A 22,213-nucleotide genomic window follows, 5' to 3' on the forward strand; every position below is an offset into this window, starting at 1 on the left:
CATAATATTTAATCAAAGACAGATATGAAAACCAAAAAGATAAAATATAAAAAGATAACCTTTGCAAAAATATAATCTAAGATTTATTGTTTCCTTGAGTAAGCACCTTCAATCCGCTCTAATATTTAGACTCTAGACATTCCATACAATCCTAAATTTGATTCTCCTCTTCCTCTAGTTTCACAAGAAACAACACTCATGGAAGAGGAAGATAAGAAAGAGAGGACAATCAAAATGACATGAATGTGTATCAAATGAGAGTAGGGATCGGGGTTCGGGTCTGATCGGATCGTTAGAATCCAGATCAAATGTTCCGAATGATCTATTGGAGATTTGGTCTGAACAATTGGAATCTTTTGATCGAACAAAATTTAGATCGAGTTCAAAAAAATATTCAATTGATTTAGTTTGTTCGTTCATGTTCAATCGAACATTTGTTCGAACAGTTCGAACAAAATCGAACATTCGGTAATAAAATAGAAATGCAGAATTGGGGATTTTTTTTTGAAGAAGACTGTATGAGGGAACTTTTATATTTAATGAGGTACATAAAACATGATTAATTATTTTGAAATACAGAGGCATAAGTTTGGAAGTAGGCATTATAAATTAGCCATATTATGTAAATTATCTCTAATTATAGGACGTCACATGATGGCGATGTCACAGGCCACGCGGACGGGTGACGTCCCCTATCAGGACAATGTCATTACGTGCGCCGATGAGACGATGTGCCGTGACCAGACGAGACGACGTACTGTGAAGGGGATGAGACGACTTGCCATGTCCGGATGAGATGACGTGATGGGACTGAATGAGATGACGTCACTTGGTGGCGAAGTCTCCGACCAAGCAGATGGGTGACGTCCCCGGATGAGACAATGTACTTGCGCCGACGAGATGACGTGACATGACATGACGAGACGAAATGACAGAATCGAGTGAGAGGATGTCACATGGCAGCGATTTTGCCGACCACACAGACGTGTGATGTCCCCGGTCAAGACCGAGATGACATGTCATGACCGGAAGATAACCTGCCATGATCAGATGAGACGATGTGACGGGATCGAGTAAGAGTACATCACATGGCAGCGACATTGCCAGCCACGTGGAGAGGTGACGTCCCCAGTCAAGAACAAGAAGAGGTGACGTGACCGGAAGACGACCTGTCGTGACCGAACGAGATGATGTGACGGGATCGAGTAAGAGGATGTCACATGGCGGCGATGTCGCTGGCCACACAGATGGGAGACGTCCCTGGTCAAGACCGAGATGACGTTTCGTGACCGGAGGAGATGAGGTGATGGGATCGAGTAAGAGGACATCACATGGCGGCGAGATCATGTCGGTATCGTGCACTGACGAGACCAGGGGCCATGACCGGACGAGATGACATGAGGGGACCGAATGAGAGGACATCGCATGGCGGTGATGTTGCAATAGATGAATAATATGCATATAAGTAAACCATCCTTTTAATGATAACGCGAATGAGGACAAAAAATTTGTTTAGCCGGGCAAAGGGTTATTGTATTTTTCATTCGTAAAACATTCCCAAATAATCAGCCAACCCCGTTCTTTTATGTGGTTCCCTCGCTCCATGCTCATGTACAACACTACTCGGGGTTTGCAAATCTGCAAGAATGAGATGAATTAATGATCTTTAAAAAGATAGAAATGTATTACAAAGATTTTGTAGTTTCTTGTGATAATGTATTTTTTCGTCCCATAAATCTTCGTCAGTAGTACTTTTTTGCTCCCTCCACTTGGTTTTGTACGGCCACAACCAACACTTCATAGTTGTCAATACCTCAATGTTTCCACGTTCAGATTGTGTCTATTGTGCGTGATGATGTCCCCACCAGCAAAGAACAATCTCTCTGTTGGGGTAGAGGTTGGCGAAATCGATAGAAACTGTTTCGCTATGTTCGACAATTGACTATCATTCCCCAGTTTCCTTCCACCATGAGAATGCATCTGCTTTAGGGTAGAAAGAAGAAGAAGTGTAATCATCCAACTCATTCGTAGAACATGCCGACCCATGATCGGAATTGTGCATCATGTAGAGCTTCAATCATTGTGAGAAAATATCAATGGATAGGCTTGGCATCGATAATGCCTCTGCTCTACCATTTGACATGGACTATCAGCTCCTCACTCTGCCATTGTTTGAAGCATATGGTGCACATAGCTCAAGACGATTGAGTGTCATAATGGATCCATGGGCGCTAATTTGACTATTGGGTGCAGCAGTGCGACAACATTTATGACTATGTTGCGCTTTAGCACAAATGTATACTTTGACAACTTTGTCGCCATTTGGTTGATAGCGGCCAAGAGAAAAACACGTGCCACTTCTGTCATGCTCCCATTATAGTTTTTGAAGTACATGAGTGATCTTTCTAAGTGGCCATTCAACAACGTAACAACACCTACAACCGCAGGTATTGTCAACACGGTTGTCCTGGTGGATGAGTGTGTGGCATCTACAAATGGCTTCGAAATCTTGACGAACTCAGTGAGCAAGTCCCACTCGTCATCAGCAATGTGAAGGTTTCATTGTTGCGGATCGACAAGGAGGGCCATGGTGAACAAAGCCTACCTCTTATCCACCACTCCTTCCAACATGTTGTGGGTGGAATTCCACATTGTTGGCATGTCAAGGGGAAATTTATTGCAATTTGGAAGCCCAAGGGTTGCACATATCTCCCGGTATTTTTTAGCTCTGCTCATTAGACCCCTTTACCATAGTTATCAAGTCTCTAACTTGAGACACAACTTGCCAAAGAGAGACATAATTAACTCATGTACTAGATGTCTCCCTCATTTGAACGTTCTCCTGAGTCATGTCGGTATCATCCTCCTCTAGCAACACCTGCTCTTGAATGTGAAGCTTTGCTAGCCCCTCTTGGACGACTAGGTTAATGATGTTTGTGAAACAGGGAACATGACATGCATGTGTGAAGCACGGATTCATAACCACTACCTTGTGTGTCAATACTCTGACGGATTCACGGATTCATTCTCCCCTTGCATGAAGCATTATCAGTCCTAATTGTAGTGACCTGTAACACAAGAAAAAACATTAAAATATAGAAAATAATATTGTAAGTAGTGGTACACAATATACCTTAGCCGTGAGCTTAATTCTACGAGCACTGAGATGATGACTTCACTCATTTTCTCCCCAGAATGGCCATGGGCTAGTTCTCGAATAGAAAATACCCGGTTCCTCAACTTCCACTCGGCAACAATCCAATGCACAGTGATGCCAAGTAGTTCAATATCATTCTTCGATGTCCACACGTCAACAATTAGGGAGATATATTTGACATTTGTGAGTTCCTCAGCATATTGATTCTTCATTTTGCAATATGCTTCTATAAATGACTCTTTCGCTACTCTCGAACTTGGAATAAGCATGTCAAATTGTGTGCAGAAATGAGACCATTGAACAAAACCCTCACTGTCCTCTATGCTCCATGGTAGGTCCACAATGTATACAAGCAGCCCAAGCTCTACTTTATTAGCTTTAGGGTAATCCAAATGCATCGGGGTTCCTTCCTAGTGCGCAGTCCACCATGTAATAGCTCAGCAACAGATTTATCTCTCGTCGTTAACCCTTTCAACTCATCGTGTATAGCACAATGGAACTTCTCTTGATGCCTCCAAAAAAAATTTGTGCTCCCGTGCTTGTTCCTATCGATGATGGCCTTGCTGTGGAGGGGGGGGGGAGGTGACCTTTGTGCATACCTTACATACGTATTTTTGAGGTCCTGCCTTCTGATAACATGATAAATGCATGGTTATTTTCATACATTTTGGATGAATTTGGTATTATTAATTGGGAATTCATCATGTTATTATTTAAATTAAATGAATATTTATGTATTAGCTATAAATTCCAATTTCTACACATTATGGTTATTTTTTGCTAACCTCCTTGACTTCTCTGAAGTCAAGCAGTTTGATTGCTGATGAGTATTTTATAGTTCCAAAAGTTCAGAAATTTACAGGAATGAGAAGATACAATTATTAGGGAATCGGATAATTTTGGAAGCTTAGATATTCTACAAAGGGGCTTGAAAGGATCAAGTGAAGTTGTGGAGCTTCAAAAGAGAAATCTGAGGGATATGGGCCACTACCTGACCTGCCCATTGGGCTCTCAAAAGCCTTACAAAGAAAGACGTTGAATATCACAAGGGGTATTTTAGTAAATAGAAAAGAGAATAGAAAATACCCAAAGGGGTATTTTAGTAATTCTTCCTATGTATGAATACTCTTTTTCTCCCTCATTTTCCCTCCTTCTGGATGTACTCTAGTAATTGGCTGGCAACCAGGACAGGGCATTTTTTAGAATCCATATTGTTCAACATGCTTGATTTAAGTTTAGTGAAGTTTTTTCTTAATATCACTCTTGTTTGCATTGAAAAATGCCTGATACTAGAAAAATATGAGGATCCATAATTAAGGGCTCATTAAGCTTACACTGAGGTTTCATTAACTTAGATTTCCATTTTCCCATCATTATCTATCCATTTTCCCGTTAAATCCATCATTTTCTCACTCTAAACACTCATTTTCCCTACTTTCTCTCTCTATAATCGACTCTTTCTCTGTCTAAACCTTCATCCATATCCCTATTTTTTCCCTCAAAATTTCATAAAAACTCTCCTCCATTTGCAACTTCAAATTCCCTCTCAAACACCTTCTACACCCTTTCTTCATTTTCTCTCTCTATCTCCACATTTCAACCAGTTCTCTCTCTAAGATCAGCCCTTCTCTCTCTAGGATCAGAATCCTCTATCCCTAGATTCCCCATCACTTCCTATTTCAAATCCCAGAAAAAAATCACCTAAAAAATCAATTTCTAACCTTCTAAGTCCAAGTTTTCTCCCCTCACCGCCATTGTCTTGTGGTGGTATGCGCTGCACGGCAGCGCCAGGGGCAGCGGGAGTGCCTTCTGCATGCCAGTCATGTGCGCCCACAGCGACGTGACCACTGGGCAGAAGGGCGGCCCTTCAGGACTTAGCCGAATTTTGGCGAAGTCCGAAAGGGACCCGAACCGGTTCAAACAGGATCAAACCGGATTAAACTGGTCGAATCCTTTTTTAAAAGAATTAATTAGTTTTTTGGTGTTCTAAAAATCCTAAAAATATTCTGCTCAGCCACCCAACGCCGCCGCTCTATGGCAGCTACCGATGATCGCCCGAAAAGGTAACATTTATATTTTTCTGCATTTAAAATTTATAAAATAGGAAAAATCAGGGGAACTAGGAAAAATTAGGAAAAATATTTTCTGCATTTAAAATTTCCAAAAATAGGAAAAATCCCTAAAATTGTTATAATCAATTTCAAGTGATTTTAACATCTAAAAAAATATTAAATTTTCTAACTCTCGTTCTTAATATGTCTAGTGGTTTTGGTGTAAATTAAATTCCAGAAAATTCTAAAAAATGTTTATTTTCAATTTCTGGTGCGAATTAAAATTAGGAAAATTAGTGTAGAATATTTTTAGTGTTTTTCCTTTTATTTCTGATTCAATTTAAACCATAATTAATTATATAAACTAATTAAAAATAAGAAAAATTCCATAAATTATATCTCTCATCTTTAAACTCATTTCCTTTTTTTCAAGCTTCATAAAAATTCCGAAGTTAAATTTCTGTCTCTCTGTGGATCGAGTCCTTACTTGCCCTATATTCATTATAGAGAAGTTAAGTGGAAAATTTTCATAAACATTGTTAGTTATTTCTGAATTAAATCAACGACATTAAAACCCTAATGTTAGACTTATCTTCCTGAAATACTAGAATACCTTGGACCTCGGTCCACAGTGCCTGCTTGTAGCGATCGACCCCTCGGGTGATAGATCAGTCCCCTTACTAGTGCGTTGTCATTTGTTTGATCACGCATGTGCTCATCATCGCGATGCGAACCGATGGGAGATGAGCTATCAAATGTCTCCTCTTTGCTAACAAATGGCTAACCAAAAGATGAGTCTCCTTGACTATCAAAAGGCAGCTCAATGGATAATAATGTCAGAATTAAAAGATGAAACAAATCAACTCAAAATGATTCACAAAGTCTAAACAGAATCAGCAATGTCTTTGGGGTATAGCTCTTCTGCAACAGAATTGATGTAATGAATTATGAGCTACAGAGAGATCTAGAGATTAAATTGAAAAGGGGGTAGCAGATCTCAAATGATATCAAATACTCCTGCAATCTCTCTCCTTCCACCTTTCTCAGATGCCCTTTCCCTGTCCTAGAGAGATAGAGAGCCTTTGCATAATAATTGAACATAAAATGGTTCTCAACTGATGATTTGGAAATCAGTAACTCACTTCAAAGAGAATTAATTTTCTCTTGGCGTAGTCTGAAGCGGGAAATTAAAGAATTGTAGTTGTGATCTGTGTTCAACGTTCGAGGAATCAACAGAAATAGTTTTCTATGGTTGAGTCATGGAATAAACACATTCCAACCCTATCTCTTTGATCTCATTTCTTCTTAAAGTGACCCAACATTAAAAATAACAGTCCCTCATAAATATATAAAGAAACAGTCATTGAACACTTATCCTATCTACTTCTAAAGATGATCTTTCCGCCATCTAACAAACCCAGAGATCCAAATACCATCTGACACACTTACGAATAATCCCATTTCCAACCAACATTAAAAATTTTAATGTTGGGTTGGCGTGGTGCTGCTAAGAAATTTCCACTGTGTTGTGATAGAGGGAGAAGAGATAGTACAAGATGGAAAGAGAGAAAGAAGAGGAAGGGAATGAGAGAAGATAAGAACGTGTCAGAGCCAAACAAGGGATTGGGAGATAGAGAGAGAAAAGGCAGAGACAAGGTGTTGAGAAATCGATCCATCAGTGGATACAGAGCTGCAGATTATCTCATCTGACAATGTGAAGAAGCAATTTCAGTTCTAAAAAAGTCATTGGGTCAGCTATTACAATGGGAAATGAAACATGTTGAGATAAAATGCTGTTAAGAACTGAGTTTATAATCCAGAAAACGATGGGTTGGATCAAACATATTAAAACCAAAATTACAGAAAATAAAGAAATTCAAGGCTTATTAAACTAGAATACGCATCCATGACATACACATCAGAAACATTCAACTGTCCTTATCCATTGAAGACCAGCCCCAAGAAAAAAAATAAACTATGGATGGCGCATCAAAAGGAAACCAAGGAAAAACAGCTGGAGGAGGAATATGTACTCAATGTTTTGCTTTCTCTCAAACTTTCTAGAATGCTATATTCAATATTTAACTCTGATATTTCATTCAGGATTAAAATTTGAAGCATGTATTAATTTTTTATTCATTCCAAGTTAAATTACAGAATTGAACTCATTAATGATCTTCCATGGGAATATTATATTTTTCAGTCTTCACTAGTGAACTACACCACTAAATTATCTTCCATGGCATTGATTTATCATCACCTGAGATGATAATATTCATACGGAATGATTTGGGCAATGATAATATTCTCATTTACCTTCAGCTAGAGTATCTCATAAGACTTTCATACAGAATGAGTTGGGTGATTACAACGGCAACGACATAGTATGATGCACATTGCACAATGTAGAATGCAGAATGCAGAAGAGGCTCACAAATGATTCACGTACCTGTCAAGCTCCATGAAGAATATTCAAATCCATGAACATAATATTCAAACTCCACGAACTTCATGAACACAATATTCGAACTCCATGAATCCAGACTCACCGGGTCGGCGGGAAGAGCAGTCGAAAATGGTATAAATTTTTGTTTTCAGATTCTAACATTCGCTTTGATCCGATTGGAACAAAATGTTCGAATCCATTCTGATTATTCGATTCGAACATTGGACCAGTTCAAAAAATTGATCCGAACCCAATGCGAAGGTCGGTTTAGAATGCCCGATGCAATCAAGCATTCGAATGATCACTTCAAATCCCAATCCCTTAATGAGAGTGCCCCCCTCTATGAATATTTTTTAAGAGATTTTCATAAAGACCCTATCAAAAGTTTTATTAAAGTTCCCATCTTTGAAAACATTTAATAAAAGTTTCCAAACTTATAGTATATCTACCAACGTCTAGAGATATATAGTATGTGTGATCCTCTACGCCCATGTATCAGCCTACTTTATAACTTCAATGGGCCTAATAACCTTTATTAAGTCAACCTTATTAACTAATTGTAGAAACATATAGATTAATTTATAAATGATTGGGTTATCCCGATTGATAGGATCAACTTCTAGCCCAAAGGGTGCCAAACTACAATTTCTGCACTAGAAGATACAAAGTAGTTATTTAATTCTCTCATATAACTTTTATCATCATTGGTTCTCATGTAAGTATGACCCTTAAACTCTCAAATGATTTCGGGTATGGTTAACTATCAAAACATTATCAGTCATTTTGGTTAGTACTAACGCGCGGTGAAATCATCAAAGAACAACTTATTCGATAATTCCATTACCCTGGTTAGAGATTTAATACACCTTCTTCCTTGAGTCAATTTCCTCAAATACCGAGAACATACTATACATTTTTTACCTCAAAATAACCTTGTAGACTTGTTTCATCAGAGCTTGGATGATTTGGAATCTCGTGAAGAGAAAGTCATAAACCATAGTTATAGCACAACCGTGCAATTAAGAGGTTTCTTTGGTGTATCATGCCTAAGGACCACTCGTGCAACCATGACACTAATCAAAATGGTTAAAAAGAGGTATACCAACACTTAGGGATTCATATGGATCAATTATGTGAACTCATTACACAAAAAGCACCCACTATCTTTCTTCAATGTCTCCACACTACTGGCTATGGGATTGACCAAACTAATCATATGAGTGGGATTAGATAGTGCTAGTTTTTTGAACTATTTTTATTTCCTTCTTTATTATCCTTTTAATAATAATGTTTATAACACATTTTTAAAGTATATTTGTCATCTTTCGTAGTTTCATCATAGTTGATGTAGTCATTGAATATATTCATAGACTTCAATTATAAACATGGCATGTGCTTTATTATGAAAATATTGTAGCAATGAAATATTAAACAAGACGTTGAATGAGATGTTGGCTTCCAGCCCTCATATATTTGTGACAATCTAAGTCCTAAAGTCAAGGGGAGAAGTGCAAGGCACGAAGGTAGTCAAGCCTAGACAAATTCGAGACCACATGAAGAAATTCAGCTGAACAGTAAACTTAGCTATATATATATATATATATTATGTATAAAGAATATATCTTGAGGCTTAGCTCCTATGATTGAGTAACATTAGATTGTGTCCATGATCCACAATATGAATCTGATTCTCATCGTAGACAAGTTATGAATTCAAATAGACCTTTCAAATTGAAAACTAAAACAGGTAAACGATTGAATCGCCAAGAATAGAATTGAGTCAACCATTATTTGGTTCCATCAATGAGTCACCTTGAGCAACACAGATGTCTGACTTCTTGATATATCAATGTGGTTCTTGACTTCTTCTCTACCCATTTAATCTATTCATGTTCTAAGCAATTTGTGTCACCTTTAAATCTGGGAGGATCTTCTCACCATTCAAGGTACACTCGAGAGGAGAGGGAACTCAAAGATAAAGGGATAAATAGGGGTTTTGAATGAGAGAGGGATAATGAATTTATGTCAAAGGGAAATATAAAGATATTTTTCATGGACACCCTCACATTTTACATATATCCTGAAGGATATTTTCTTGGACATAGCAAAAAATTCATGAATATGGGACCATGAACCTTGAATTATTTATCCACAGGTCTCTCTAAGAATAACTTAGGGTATGTTTAAATATTAAACCCTAACTTGGATCATAGTTAAAGTGGAAAAGTTAGTAAATCTTTAAGAAAATCCTTTCTTGATATTTTCACTACTTTAGCCTAAAGCTGCATCAGATCGTCTTCCTTGATTCAATCTCATGCATACTATATCAAAGTTGGATGATCCTGTCTCAACTACAAATCATCTTCTTATACTTGTTTTGGTGCAAACTAATGATATTTAAATTTTGTTAACCAAGTAATCTTAGGTCATAATCAAAAGACAATCATCCATCCATAAGATTTATTTGATGTATGAAGTCTAAGGACCACTTAAACAAGAATGAATTGTGATCATAATAGAAGTGATTGGTTCCCAACTTCAACCTCTCCTTTCTCAGATGGTTCACCACACTCTTCTAGAGATGCTAGATCTCTTGATCACTCTACATCTAAGAAATGCTAGGCTGGGACCTTAGAAAGGGATAGTGTGTATGCGCATGAATGGGTGTGATATGAAGCACATGATATGCAATTAATTTATCTACCCCCATTTATCAATTATTCTCATAAAATATATGCATGGAACGAATAGCAGGGATAGAAAGAACCTGATATTTTAAGCTCCTTGATTTCATGGTTGGCTTCTTCATGGTTGGATTGGTCGACAACTCACTAACATGTCCCTATGAGCTCACCTCCTTGGCATTGGCATTTTATTGGAAGAAAGGAAAATTCTAATTATAAAAATGAAATCTATCTAAGAACATGAAAAATAATCAAGATAGTGGGATGGGTTGTCTCCAAGCGATGTGAAATTTTATTGTTTTGTATCAGCCTTGCAAGTCAACAGACAGCATGATTGTTGTGGATCTAATGCATAAAAATCAGGTTCAAGATTATATGTGGAAATCAAGTTCTGAATCCAACTATCATATGTGTGATCATGTGTAGGGGAACCATCATGCTCGTATGGTGTGCCATGAGAGTGCTGGGGAAAATAGTAGTCTTCCCCGTAAAAATGATCATAGGTAATACTCTAGAGAGAGAGTTGTCTCTAGACTGGAAATGTGAGTGACATTATAGAGGAAAACCATGATGTGATAGGCGTTGACTATGATTTTCCTCGTAATACTAATAAGGTGTGGAGTGGTCGGAGGTAGGACCATGTTGTTAGATAGCTGGATATGTGTAGCATGAGTGTGATACCCAACAATCATTTGTGACTCATATCCATCCCGAGGTGGGGATGGGTATTCATACTCTGAATAACATGGCTCCAACTATAGTCTCCATCCATGATCAGTCATGAGAGGGTAGGTACATAGGGGATTTCAATAACATCTATTTCAAAAATGTAAGATATAAAATAAATAAATAAATTTAGAGAACATAAAAAATCTGAAATTAGAAATAAAATGTCACCATACTTTTAAGTATTTCGTATACCTGCAATAATTTCAGCAATAACAAAAGCAAGTATATTTTATTGATTCAAAATAAACTAAATCAGGAGAGATATGATGTCACCTCAAATTTCTCCTAACTAGTTTATCATATATATAGGTAGATATGTTTTATTGGTATTTTTAAACTATTCTTCAGAAAAATAAATTGCAATAAAATAGGTTGAAATCGTGGGTGTCGAGAAGGTCCTTGAGAAAATGACGCAACGAGACTGATATGCTAAAATACGATGAAATTGAACTTGGTAGGTTATTCTAGCTCAATCCAAAAATATGAGTTTGATAAATTAGGTTAAATCTACCATAGGGATATCAACAGTTTACCTGAATCGACCTGATTTAGGCAGCCAGATATTGGGGGTGTCAATAGCCATCTAAGGGCGTCAATATGTGTCCTTGTATGTCTTCCTCTGCAAAATCATGAATCCATAGCAAGATGGAGCTCCGCCAGTGCCGTTTGGAGCTTCTCAAGCCTCCAGGGGAACTGTTACCACCCTTAGACGGCAAGGAAAACCTCAAAACAGGTCTCCTACAATCGTTGGATGTCTCAATTGGAAGATCTAAAATTACTGGGCGTAAACCCTTTTTTAAGGCTTCGAGAGAAGCTCTAACATCCATGGATGGCATGGGCTGGGCCTTGGGGTCCTCCCAAGCCATCGGATGGCATGTGGTGGTCCTCCTCGACCAGAAATTATTGTCTAATTGGAAGAGGACGATAGCCATGGGCAGAGATGGATGAATCTGCCCATAGTCGTTTGATCTCTTCTAAAGAAGATCCAACAACTGCAATAAATCGCAGTTGTAGACCTCTATTAGCTATGGTGCAACAACATTTTCCACATCAGCAACAGTGTTAGTGGGCCCCATCAGCCATCCTTGATCGTTATTTGCCCGTCGGGGTCCAATTGTCCTCCTCCATGTTTGGAATCAATCAGAAGCTTGAAGAAAGAAAGAAAAAATATAAAATTTATATTTTCTAAATATCATCGTATGATCTTACTTAATATCGGACAACCAATATTAGGTCAAAAAAACTAAAGAAACCCATTATGATGTGTGCTTCAGGCCGGGTTGGCCCGAAGCCCAGTCATGGCTTCTCTCTTGTTTTCTCAAGCTTGTGGCCCGTTGGGCTGGGATCATTTTATCAACCTATCGGCTCAGCCCGTCTGCGCTTTGCAAAGAAGAGAGATAAATCCCATATCAAGAAAAGTAAAAATACGTGTGACTATATAAATGTTGTGCACATGTCTTTGATGAATTAAAGAAAACTACTCTATGCTGCTGTGCATGCCACCATGCAACTTGTCTTGAATGTGGGCCTTCTCACAAGCCTTTACTGAGGACTCTTCGCTGCATGTTGCTCTTTGTGCTCTTGCATTAGCTGGCAGCAGGTGGGGTTACGGCTCTGTGCTCGCATGTCGGTGGCTGGCTTGTGCACCATTTCGCCTAGCTTTGGCTTCTCGGATGCTAAAAACATTTTTTACTTTTTATATTATCATTCTTTCTATTTTTTCTTTTTACTCATTTATATCTATTCAGCCCTGCAAAATGTAGAATAACACATCTAGAGAGAAGAATTGAACTGGACTTTAAAATTGACACGTTCTTTAGAATTAATAATGATAACACACATTTTGCATGAAAATAATTGGACTTCTAAAATATGTAAAAATTATATTAAAAATTGTTGTTTTAATCAAGGGCTATGTTAAATGCATGAAGTGAGAATCCATATAAAAATGAAGATACTATAAATAGAATGAACCCAAAAATGAATTTAAAATATGTATAATTTCAAGCCTCATTTTAGGTTAAGCAATGAACTAGTTCGGAAAAATCCCAATAGAGACATCGAAGAATAGAGTGTTTACATTCACCTCTTAAGAACAAAGTGAATGAGCCGTTCATGAAACTTGCTCTTGAGTTAAACACTTTGGGAGAAATAGAATCTGATTTATTAAAGAGGGATTACTACTTGGAAAAGTTGAATGCTTTGAGAAAAGTGACTTGTGAACTCACAGAAGGACATAGTAAAACCTTATGTGGTGCTTGGGAGATGAGGAAAGGCTACATTAGAGAATGCCATCTCCACAAAAGACCTGATTGTGAGTTGTTCCAAATTTTATTTGATAGTTTAGGTGACATATATAGCTACATTTTGGATGCAACTAGAGACGGGAACTCTATGATGCAAAACGATATGGGGGGGTGCTGAGAATTTTAACCTCGCTCCACATGCCCAAAATTGATTGTAAACCAGAATATTTAATCAACGACAGATATGAAAACCAAAAAGATGAAAAAAAACAAAAAAAAATCAACTTTTCACAAATATAATATGTGATTTATTGGTCCTTTAGTGAGCACCTCAAATCCATTCAGATATTCAGCCTCTAGAGATATCCATCCAATGTTTCAAAAAATCATTTATTGATATTTCCACTAACCTAGCCTAAAATTTCATCATATTGTCTTCCTTCAGTCAATCTCATATTATATCAACGTCAAGTGATCTCGTCTTGATGATAAAATCACCTTTGTATTTTTTTTATTCAAGCTAAGGTTTTTAGATTTTTGTGATCAAGGAATCTTAGGTCATATTTAAGATACAATTATCCATCCATGAGATGTATTTGATGTCGCAAGTATAAGGACCACTTACATATGTATGACATGAATAATCAACATTTTTCATATGTATTAAACCATATAGATATTTTTAAAATTTTAATCAACGAAATATTTCCTCTAAATTCAAAAAATGAGTATTGACTTTTCCATTTTCGTGAATATACCATTTCATCCAAATTCAATAAGAAAGAGAGGTGTAAGTATATTAATATAGCTTGATACATTATACGCATCAGGTTTATAAGTGATGGTTGTCGGGCCACTGTTGATAATGAGCCACGAGCAATGAGGAGGCTTAAACTATCTACATTTTATGGATTAAGTTATTGGTCCATTTAAATTCTTGAAATACCGCTAATTATAGATTTCGTCTGGCCAGGAAGTGACCACACGTTTCAAGTCTTGTTCATCATCCATTGATACAAAAAATCTATGCATGTCAAATCCTTATTAGGAAGTCATTTAATCCATTTTGGGGCTTAGAGAATAATATATTGACTTATTGACTTATGAAGAATAATATACTGATATTAAAGTATCTAAACAGATAGTACTCTCTAATCTCAATCACTTGATGAGTATAGTTGATAAGCCAAAAATAGGGGTGAATTTTACAATTTTTTTTAACCCCTTGCCGTTGTTGATTTTAGCTTAAACAATAAAATTTATAAAACCCTACTTAAGATGTGCAGTGATAAGTAAAGGGTATCGTCCAAGGGAAGCTAGTAAGTTAATTCAATTGATGATCCACTTAAATAATTTGACACTAATTAAAGTTAATTTGATCTTCAATGAAGATCAAATCACCCTAATTAAATGAGGAATTTAGAAAGGGAGGTAGGAGAGATGAGAGGAATAGAAGAAATATGGCTCTAAATTGAATTATTTGATCCAATTTAAACGATCGAATTAGTCAATTAGAGGGATTCAGAAGGAAACTTGATTTTGTATTGGTTGGGTTTGTAGGTTTTATAATTAAGAAATAACTACACTATTAGATAGTAAAATGGGAAATTTAATCTCCTAGAAAGTTAACCCCTTTTTATAAGTTTAATTATAGTTTTCTTGAAATGCACTTGGAATAGCTAGGTAAATCTCTCAGTTTCTCCTCTCAATTCTAGTCAGGGCTTGTACATGCCACTCAAGCCAAGCGATTTAGAAGTTCAGAAAATAATTAAGAAGAATGATTAAGAGATTCAGCTAACAACATCCAATATACACCAAAAATTCAAATACAAAGAATAAAAAAGGTACCAGATAGGTTGATCCAAGCTGGAGCTCCTCTATGTCTTGCAGCTGTGATAAAGCACCATCAAGAATGACCCCCTCTCGAAATTCGGCTTTTATACTTAGGTTAAATGGTAACAATTACCATTTTACCCTGATTAGTAATTAATTTTTATCCATCAATGTGGGCTTGATCTTAATAATCCAACCATACAGATAGAAAGAGGGGATCAAGACAAGAAAATCTATAAAAAAATCATCTCAATCGGACTTCAGGATCAGACGTTATTAATAAATGAATTTAAACCAATTTTAGCCATTGGATTTAAATCCATTTATTTATTAATTTAATTCTTCCACACGCCATGATGTGTCAAATGCGGATTGGCTGGCGCAATTTGAATCCATTTTTTGGGTTAAATATCTGAGCGCCACGTAACCTTGGTCCTAGAATCAATAAAAACAACATGCTACGAGGCGATTTGCACGTACCCATACACGCTTCATAATTTAACCCATTCAAACTGTGCCACATCACCTCCCGTGCATGCGCTTTGCATGCACAACACATGAGGTGAGCTTACCTCCCGGAGAGAGACTGGCCTAAAATTTTGCAATAAAGTCCCTGATAAAACGGTGGCATGCAAACTGACACCACTCAAAAAATATTTATGTATATATCCTTTTTGCTTTCTCTCTCCTTATTTTTTACATAAAAACCATTAAAAAATTGCTGATTAATTGCAATAAAACCTTGTAACTATTTTAAATGCTTACAACCAAAACCGAGAGCTGTTTTAAGGGCATAATTGCAATGAAACTGTAAGAAAAAACCCTTTTACTTTTGCAATTGTTTAAATGCTCATATTTTCCATATAAATATATCATTTTCCTAGTTAAAAATTCATTTCTTCCTCGAATAAATTCCCGAAAATTCCAATAAAATTCCATAAAATTCTAGAAAATTCAGTTATTGTCCCCACATTAATTAACATCAAAATTAAATTTTAAATCTGCCATTTTCATATAAAAATAATTATTTCAAGCTTAAATAAATCCCATAAAATTCATAAAATTAACATGAAATTAGGGAAAAATCAGAAATCACTTCGAAACATTAATTATATGTAAATATATGATAATAACCATATTTTAGGCTCTTTAAATGCATAAAATTGAGCTAATAGCATGAAACAAAGACCAAATTTAGGGTGTTATCAATAGTATATCTCGCAGCCATTAGTGTGGTGACACTAATGATGTGTTGTGGGTGCTCTTTAAGTGAAATAAATTAATTTAATCATATGTATGGATCCCTAAACAGTAATATTACAGAATTTAAATATGGCTGATTCATGTCTTGGTTGTGTAAGTGGTCCTTCGACATGAGACACGAAAGACATCTTGGGAATGGATGGAAAGTTATATATTGACCATGATTATACATATATGGCTGACTAGTCCTACTCATGGAATTTCAAACCATATTAGATTAGATGTAGTAGGAATTTTGCTTAGGTAATTCAATAACAAAGATGGAATTTCCCCCCCTTATAAGAAGAGTAGATAACTCAAGATGATTTGGTGAAGTCCTTGGCCAAGGCAGTCGATAGGGTTTGACATTGTTACTGAATAAAATGACCATTTAGGTTTTGACATTTTACCCTTACCCTAAGTCATCTTAGGAGAATCAACCAGATGAAGGATTATGTGTTCACGGTGACTAATGACAGTAAGGATCCTCAAAGAGTTCATGTGCTTGTGTATCTTCTCGAGAATCAGGCATATTTTGGCAACCCATGGGCTGGAAACTCAACCTAATGATTGGACTAAATGGATCATTCATTACTTGATATTTAAATGATTGGGATATATAAGCTGACTTAACAAAAAAAATTGTTAATAAGGTATATTGGGCCATTATACTTATTACCTAGACTAAGACATAGGCCTAACAGCACACAAATAGTTTTTTTAAGAGTTTTTATAAAAAATACCCATTAAGTATAAATAGGATAAAACTCTGGACAAAATTTATTCATGAAAATTATTGAATATTGAATATTCAGCCCATAAATTTAATTTTACACATTTCCCCTAAAGTAAGATAAACTGGCACATAAATTAAGTTCTTACCAAAACATGGGTCAACATGTGTTTTATGATTTATTATTTATTCAACGAGAACATGAATGTTTAGTATATTATAATCCTTTGTAATATAGCAATGAATGTAAGATACACAAATATGGGAGCTAGTTATATTTTTGTTGAGGGTATTTAACAAAAATAGAGAATAAAAGTATTTGTCTCTATCATTAAAGTTAGGTTAATAACTATAGTATGTAAATATATTATACTGAATTCACATTTCATGTAATTATGTAGTATAAAATATTTGTTTCAACATTTAGTTATTGATAATAATTTTGTTAAACCAATACATGTTGAAGTCATTGGGAGAGAAAGTCAACACAACTGAAGCAAGCAAACCCTTGTCAAAGTCAAAAGGGGGCATTTAAGCATGGCCTAGTATCAATTGCTTTGTCAACAAAAACTCTCCGTCAAAGTGGACTACCAGTAGGTACAGGAGGGATTAATGATGCACAGATGATTTTTATTCATTGATATGCTACGAACAAAGTGTTTATACAGCTCTTTTTTTTGTTTTTTTCCTCCAGATGGAACTGTTGCCAATCTATATCCAGGTATCAGAGTCTAATATCTGGATGTCAATAGTGGGTATGAATATCTGAGTTTAGTACCTAGATATTGAAATCCAGTGTTTGTATTTCAGTTCTGGAATCCAGATATTTGAATATGGTATCTGGTATGGTCATCTGTCACCATCATATCCCATAAGACATCCATCCCCATATTCAATATCGGACAAATATTCAGTATACATTTGATTATGATACCAACATCTGAAATTTGCTCGCTTTTGTCCTTAGTGGATAACTGGGTTTCTCTGATATCAGATATCAGACGGATATGAGACAGACATTTGATATGAGACTGGGTTTCTCTGAAAATATCTTTTAGCTCATTTTAAAGAGTTCTTTATAGGACGGAAATGTTCATATGAGAAAAACAAGAGATACCAGAGGCTATGCATTAATAGCACCAGATCCCTCAACCCACACCTTCAGCTCTAAAGAGAGGATGCCAGATGATGCTAACTATGAACTCACACGTGCATAAAAAATTAAGTTAGCATTGCGAGGCTTCTGAGTAGCTAAAGCTACATTTTGAGACTCTGAATTCGAGGTATTTCCATGGCTTATGGTAAACTTTATTCGGTTATATGTTGCACATACTGTCATGTTGTACACTCAGATGTAGCCCTACTAAATCCTTAGGACATCTGAGGATTTAAGAAGTTGGCCATATTGTAACCCATATTTAGGTAAAAACGCGACAGTTTGTAGTGTGAATCACTTACTCTACACATGACTATTGAACTGATATATAAATAATTTTTTGGACAGCTTCTTGTTCCCTTTTTGCACTATTTAGGAAAGTTTGTGCCTCCAACTCAAATGAGAATTCCATTACACCTCAGGTCGTTGGAAACAAATTTATTAAAAAATTGAATTGACTGATTTATGCATCATCATGTTGCTTGGGATATGGTCTGTGCTCTAATTAGAATATTTGACTAATGGGATTCCGAGAATGATATCAACAGGAGGGATCCAAAGGTAAGTAGAGAAAATGGTAAGTTGTCTAGAGTCACGCAAGGATCTGTAGACTTGTTCCCAATGTCATTGCATTCTTAACTTTTATTCGCCCAAGTAAAATCATCCAATGTTTTATTTCCGATTCAGTAAGCCAGCCCCATTAAACTTATGTTTATCATTAATGGACTATTTTTTAAATTCGTGCATCTTAAATGTCAGCTACTTCTAATAATTCATTCCATATTTCGTCATCAGTTTCACTGGTTGATATAGCAGTCTAGGTTTTGTTGTCTAACACGTCAAACTAAATATCATTACATGGCACACTTCTCACTATGTTGATCATTTAAATTTAACTCCCCAAAAACTAAGGTGGGGAAAAGAAACAATCTCTGTACTAAATCAAGAAAAGTAAAGATAAATGGGATGCTTAGTTAACGTGATGAAGGAACTGTCTATATCCTCTGCTGGATATACTACGCAATAGATAAAATTACTGAAGTGCTTGCTTTCTTCCCACAGATCCTAAGGTTGAATCTTTGACTTTGTAGCCCACTGCAACCCTTTGACTTTGTCCCCTGCAACCCTGATTCCACAAGATTCCTCTCGAAGTTTAATTTTTCTACCCCGATACGACATAACAGTTTGAAATCCAAGCCGGACTTTTTTGAAATACATGGAACATTTTCTAAAGTTAGAGGGTCTTGAAGGTAAAGATACATCAGATAACGCGTTCCATTGTTCTTAGCTAGAGTACCCATTTTTGTTCTAACATAATTATCAAGAGTATCAGAAGTAGTGCCAATCTGGATGTTATAGTCAAACGAGTCACAATCACACGATTGTACGGCTCATTGCAGGACCCCTAAATTACTTTTTTTTTAATGAATCCCCTAAATTACTTTGGGCTACCCACATTAAAGACGAAAGTCATGAAAAACCTTCCCACAATTGGAGACTTTGGGTATGCAGTTTCTTAAATATCAATTAAGTCATACAACGGCCTTTTCATGAGCCGTTGCTTACAGTAGTCAATCGGTATAGAGTTATAAAGAAAGGGGCATAAAAGAAAAAAAATAAGAAGTAAAAATAAAAAAGTAAAGAGAGGCGAACCTGTAGTCATCCTTTCTCCTTTTGCAAACTTTTTCACGTTTATAGTCAGCTGCAATGATCCTCATTTCTTTCAATAGAAGATATTTCATCTTTCATCGCAACCAACGCTTGAGGTCACTTCCGAAAGGATGCAAAATAAAAAATAATTAATTTGTTTTCTTCCCAGAAAACATATTATACCTTTTGTCCTTTGACAAACAGAATTCATGTTCTGTGCAACAGATTCGACATTACTTACAACGCATAATCTATTAAAGTTCACTGTAGCTGCGCCATACTTCACGGAATTCTTCTCGGAATGTGTTTAGGCGGGCCTTCAGATTTGGTGTTCGAAACGTACCGTGAAGCAAAATAGCTACATGCCATTAGAGAAAGTCATCAATAAGGGCTCCTGAGTTTAAAATCTTAACAAAGGAAATCACAAAATACCCCTTATTTGGAAATTATTAGAAGGATAATTAAGGAAGTCTCGAAGCAGATACCTGTGAGCCCAGCGAGAAATGCCCACAGAACGGTGAGAAGGCTTCCCGACATAAGCCACAAGGCAAAACTAGCTGTAAGAAAACAAATTGGAAATAGAGAAAAGGTTATCATGTCCCATCAGATAAGTGAATAAACAACCGATAAGTAAATTAAAAACAGAAATAAAATACAGAGAAACAATTTTTCGATACCAGTGGAGAATATCAATACAAACATCCAACGAGGATGGCCACAAATATGAATGGCTCTCTTCACTGATGATCTTCCACGAAGGACAGGCCTGCAGAAACGATTTCAGTACACGCACGGCCAAATAAAAATTTCAAAAATATTCCATCAAGAGTGCTCACATTATAGGGGGTCTTAACTTCGCTGCGAAGTGAGGAGATATCTGTCTAACAGCTCTGGTAATTTTCTCATTAAACGTAACGGCAAAGCTGCAGATGATGTAAACGCACAACTGTAAAAAATAATAAAACGCGGCAAAATTTTTGGCTACAAGGAATGGTATAAAAAAATGGGTACAATCAGGAAATAGGGGCCTTGGTAATACAGAGAACTGGGGATACATTGGATAATCAGAAAGGGATGGATGAGGCATGATTTTTGCTAATGTGTATATCGGAACATATATCAGATAAAAATCACACTCGGCACTAACCTATCGTTTAGCAACGCAATGCTGAAGCCCGTTAGTAACGCAGCAAATACTGCCAATGGCTTCCGAAAGAATCCAATCGCTTCGTACAAAAAAAAAAGTAAATGTTAGGGGGGACTTAGAAAAATGGGTGTAACAAATACGTAGGAGAAGCGCGGAGTCTAGCTCACCGAGAATGAATAGCAACATAATGAAATAATTCGTCCGATAGCTGCAGGGCAGCGGAGAGAAAAGACAAGGGTTAGAGTAGATGGTCTCTCATCAGAAAGAATTCAAAGTAATTCCGCATCAGAGATACGGATTTGGGGGAAAAAAGAAGGGAAAAAAGCGGCCAAAATTCTGTTAATTTCCCAGAAAACCTAAAACGGTAACATACGAAATACGGAACGCGCAAAGGTCATCAACGTCAACGAAGAAGAAATTGGGAATCAAACAGAAATCTTACTAATACAAGTTACACTTCAAGCGGTTGGTCCATTTGGAGTATGATCTGGGGAGGGTGAATCGGGAGAAGAACTCTGAAACAGGTCGCGGCGGTGAAGACCACTCCACCTCTTGCAATGCGTCGACAAGGTCCTGCACCGTCACACTACCCCAATCCATGGCTGTCTCCGGGGCTCAATTCTTCGATGCAAATCTCTTCACCGATAATTCCCCAAACCACTTCTTCGCGGCGGCAATAGATCGCGCAATCGATCGAAGAGATGGAAAACCTAGGGATCTTGCTGCCCAACGCTCGTCCGCTAGCTCAGAAAAAGCTTAATTTCAATCTTTCCTGCAGCTATAGTGCAGGGACGCGGACGGGACGGTTTTTCGTCCCAGGATGAAAAATCGTCCCGTACGCGAGGTTGGACGGAAATTCGTCCCCAGTCGTCCGAACGGGACGGTTTTCGTCCAATCGGACAAAAAAGTCCTGTCTGGAGGTCTCGAACGAAAAAACCGTCCCGTCCGTATCCTTGCACTGATTCGGGACATCGGACGATCTTTTTCGTCCTGTCTGCGTCCTTGCACTAATTTGGGACGTCGGCCACGATCTTTTTTGTCCTATCCGCGTCCCTGCACTGATTCCGACATCGGACGATCTTTTTCGTCCCGTCCATTTTTTCATCCCAGGACGAAAAAATCGTCCCGTGGATAGACTA

At 36.9% G+C, this 22,213-nt stretch overlaps 1 protein-coding gene across 2 annotated transcripts; it reads right to left on the reverse strand.

Moving 5' to 3' along the window:
- Positions 1 to 19,747: 19,747 nt before the first annotated feature.
- On the reverse strand, positions 19,748 to 21,835 carry LOC144700575 (PRA1 family protein A1-like). 2 transcript variants are annotated; one of them, XM_078572019.1, is made up of 8 exons: positions 21,517 to 21,835; positions 21,242 to 21,282; positions 21,075 to 21,153; positions 20,764 to 20,850; positions 20,605 to 20,693; positions 20,413 to 20,484; positions 20,169 to 20,285; positions 19,748 to 20,047 (listed from the first exon to the last, which is right to left on the reverse strand). In XM_078572019.1, exons 1-7 carry the CDS (start codon positions 21,672 to 21,674, stop codon positions 20,182 to 20,184), a joined length of 630 nt encoding a protein of 209 aa, XP_078428145.1. In that variant the 5' UTR covers positions 21,675 to 21,835; the 3' UTR covers positions 19,748 to 20,047; positions 20,169 to 20,181. The 2 variants fall into 2 exon arrangements, with proteins under 2 accessions (XP_078428145.1, XP_078428139.1); XM_078572013.1 differs by lacking the exon at positions 19,748 to 20,047 and having other exon boundaries at positions 20,057 to 20,285; positions 21,517 to 21,834.
- Between the last annotated feature and the right edge of the window lie 378 nt (positions 21,836 to 22,213).

Source organism: Wolffia australiana, chromosome 1, assembly GCF_029677425.1.
Source record: "Wolffia australiana isolate 7733 chromosome 1, ASM2967742v1".
In the NCBI taxonomy this organism is placed as follows: Eukaryota; Viridiplantae; Streptophyta; class Magnoliopsida; order Alismatales; family Araceae; genus Wolffia; species Wolffia australiana.

What these genes read in the sequence shown, in the direction of transcription:
- LOC144700575 (XM_078572019.1), bottom strand. Translation starts at nt 21,674, where the DNA reads ATGGATTGGGGTAGTGTGACGGTGCAGGACCTTGTCGACGCATTGCAA. An exon ending in ATTGCGTTGCTAAACGATAG is followed by an intron (nt 20,851 to 21,074) that starts GTTAGTGCCGAG and finishes CATCATCTGCAG; the next exon opens with CTTTGCCGTTACGTTTAATG. An exon ending in ATTTCTCGCTGGGCTCACAG is followed by an intron (nt 20,286 to 20,412) that starts GTATCTGCTTCG and finishes AATGGCATGTAG; the next exon opens with CTATTTTGCTTCACGGTACG.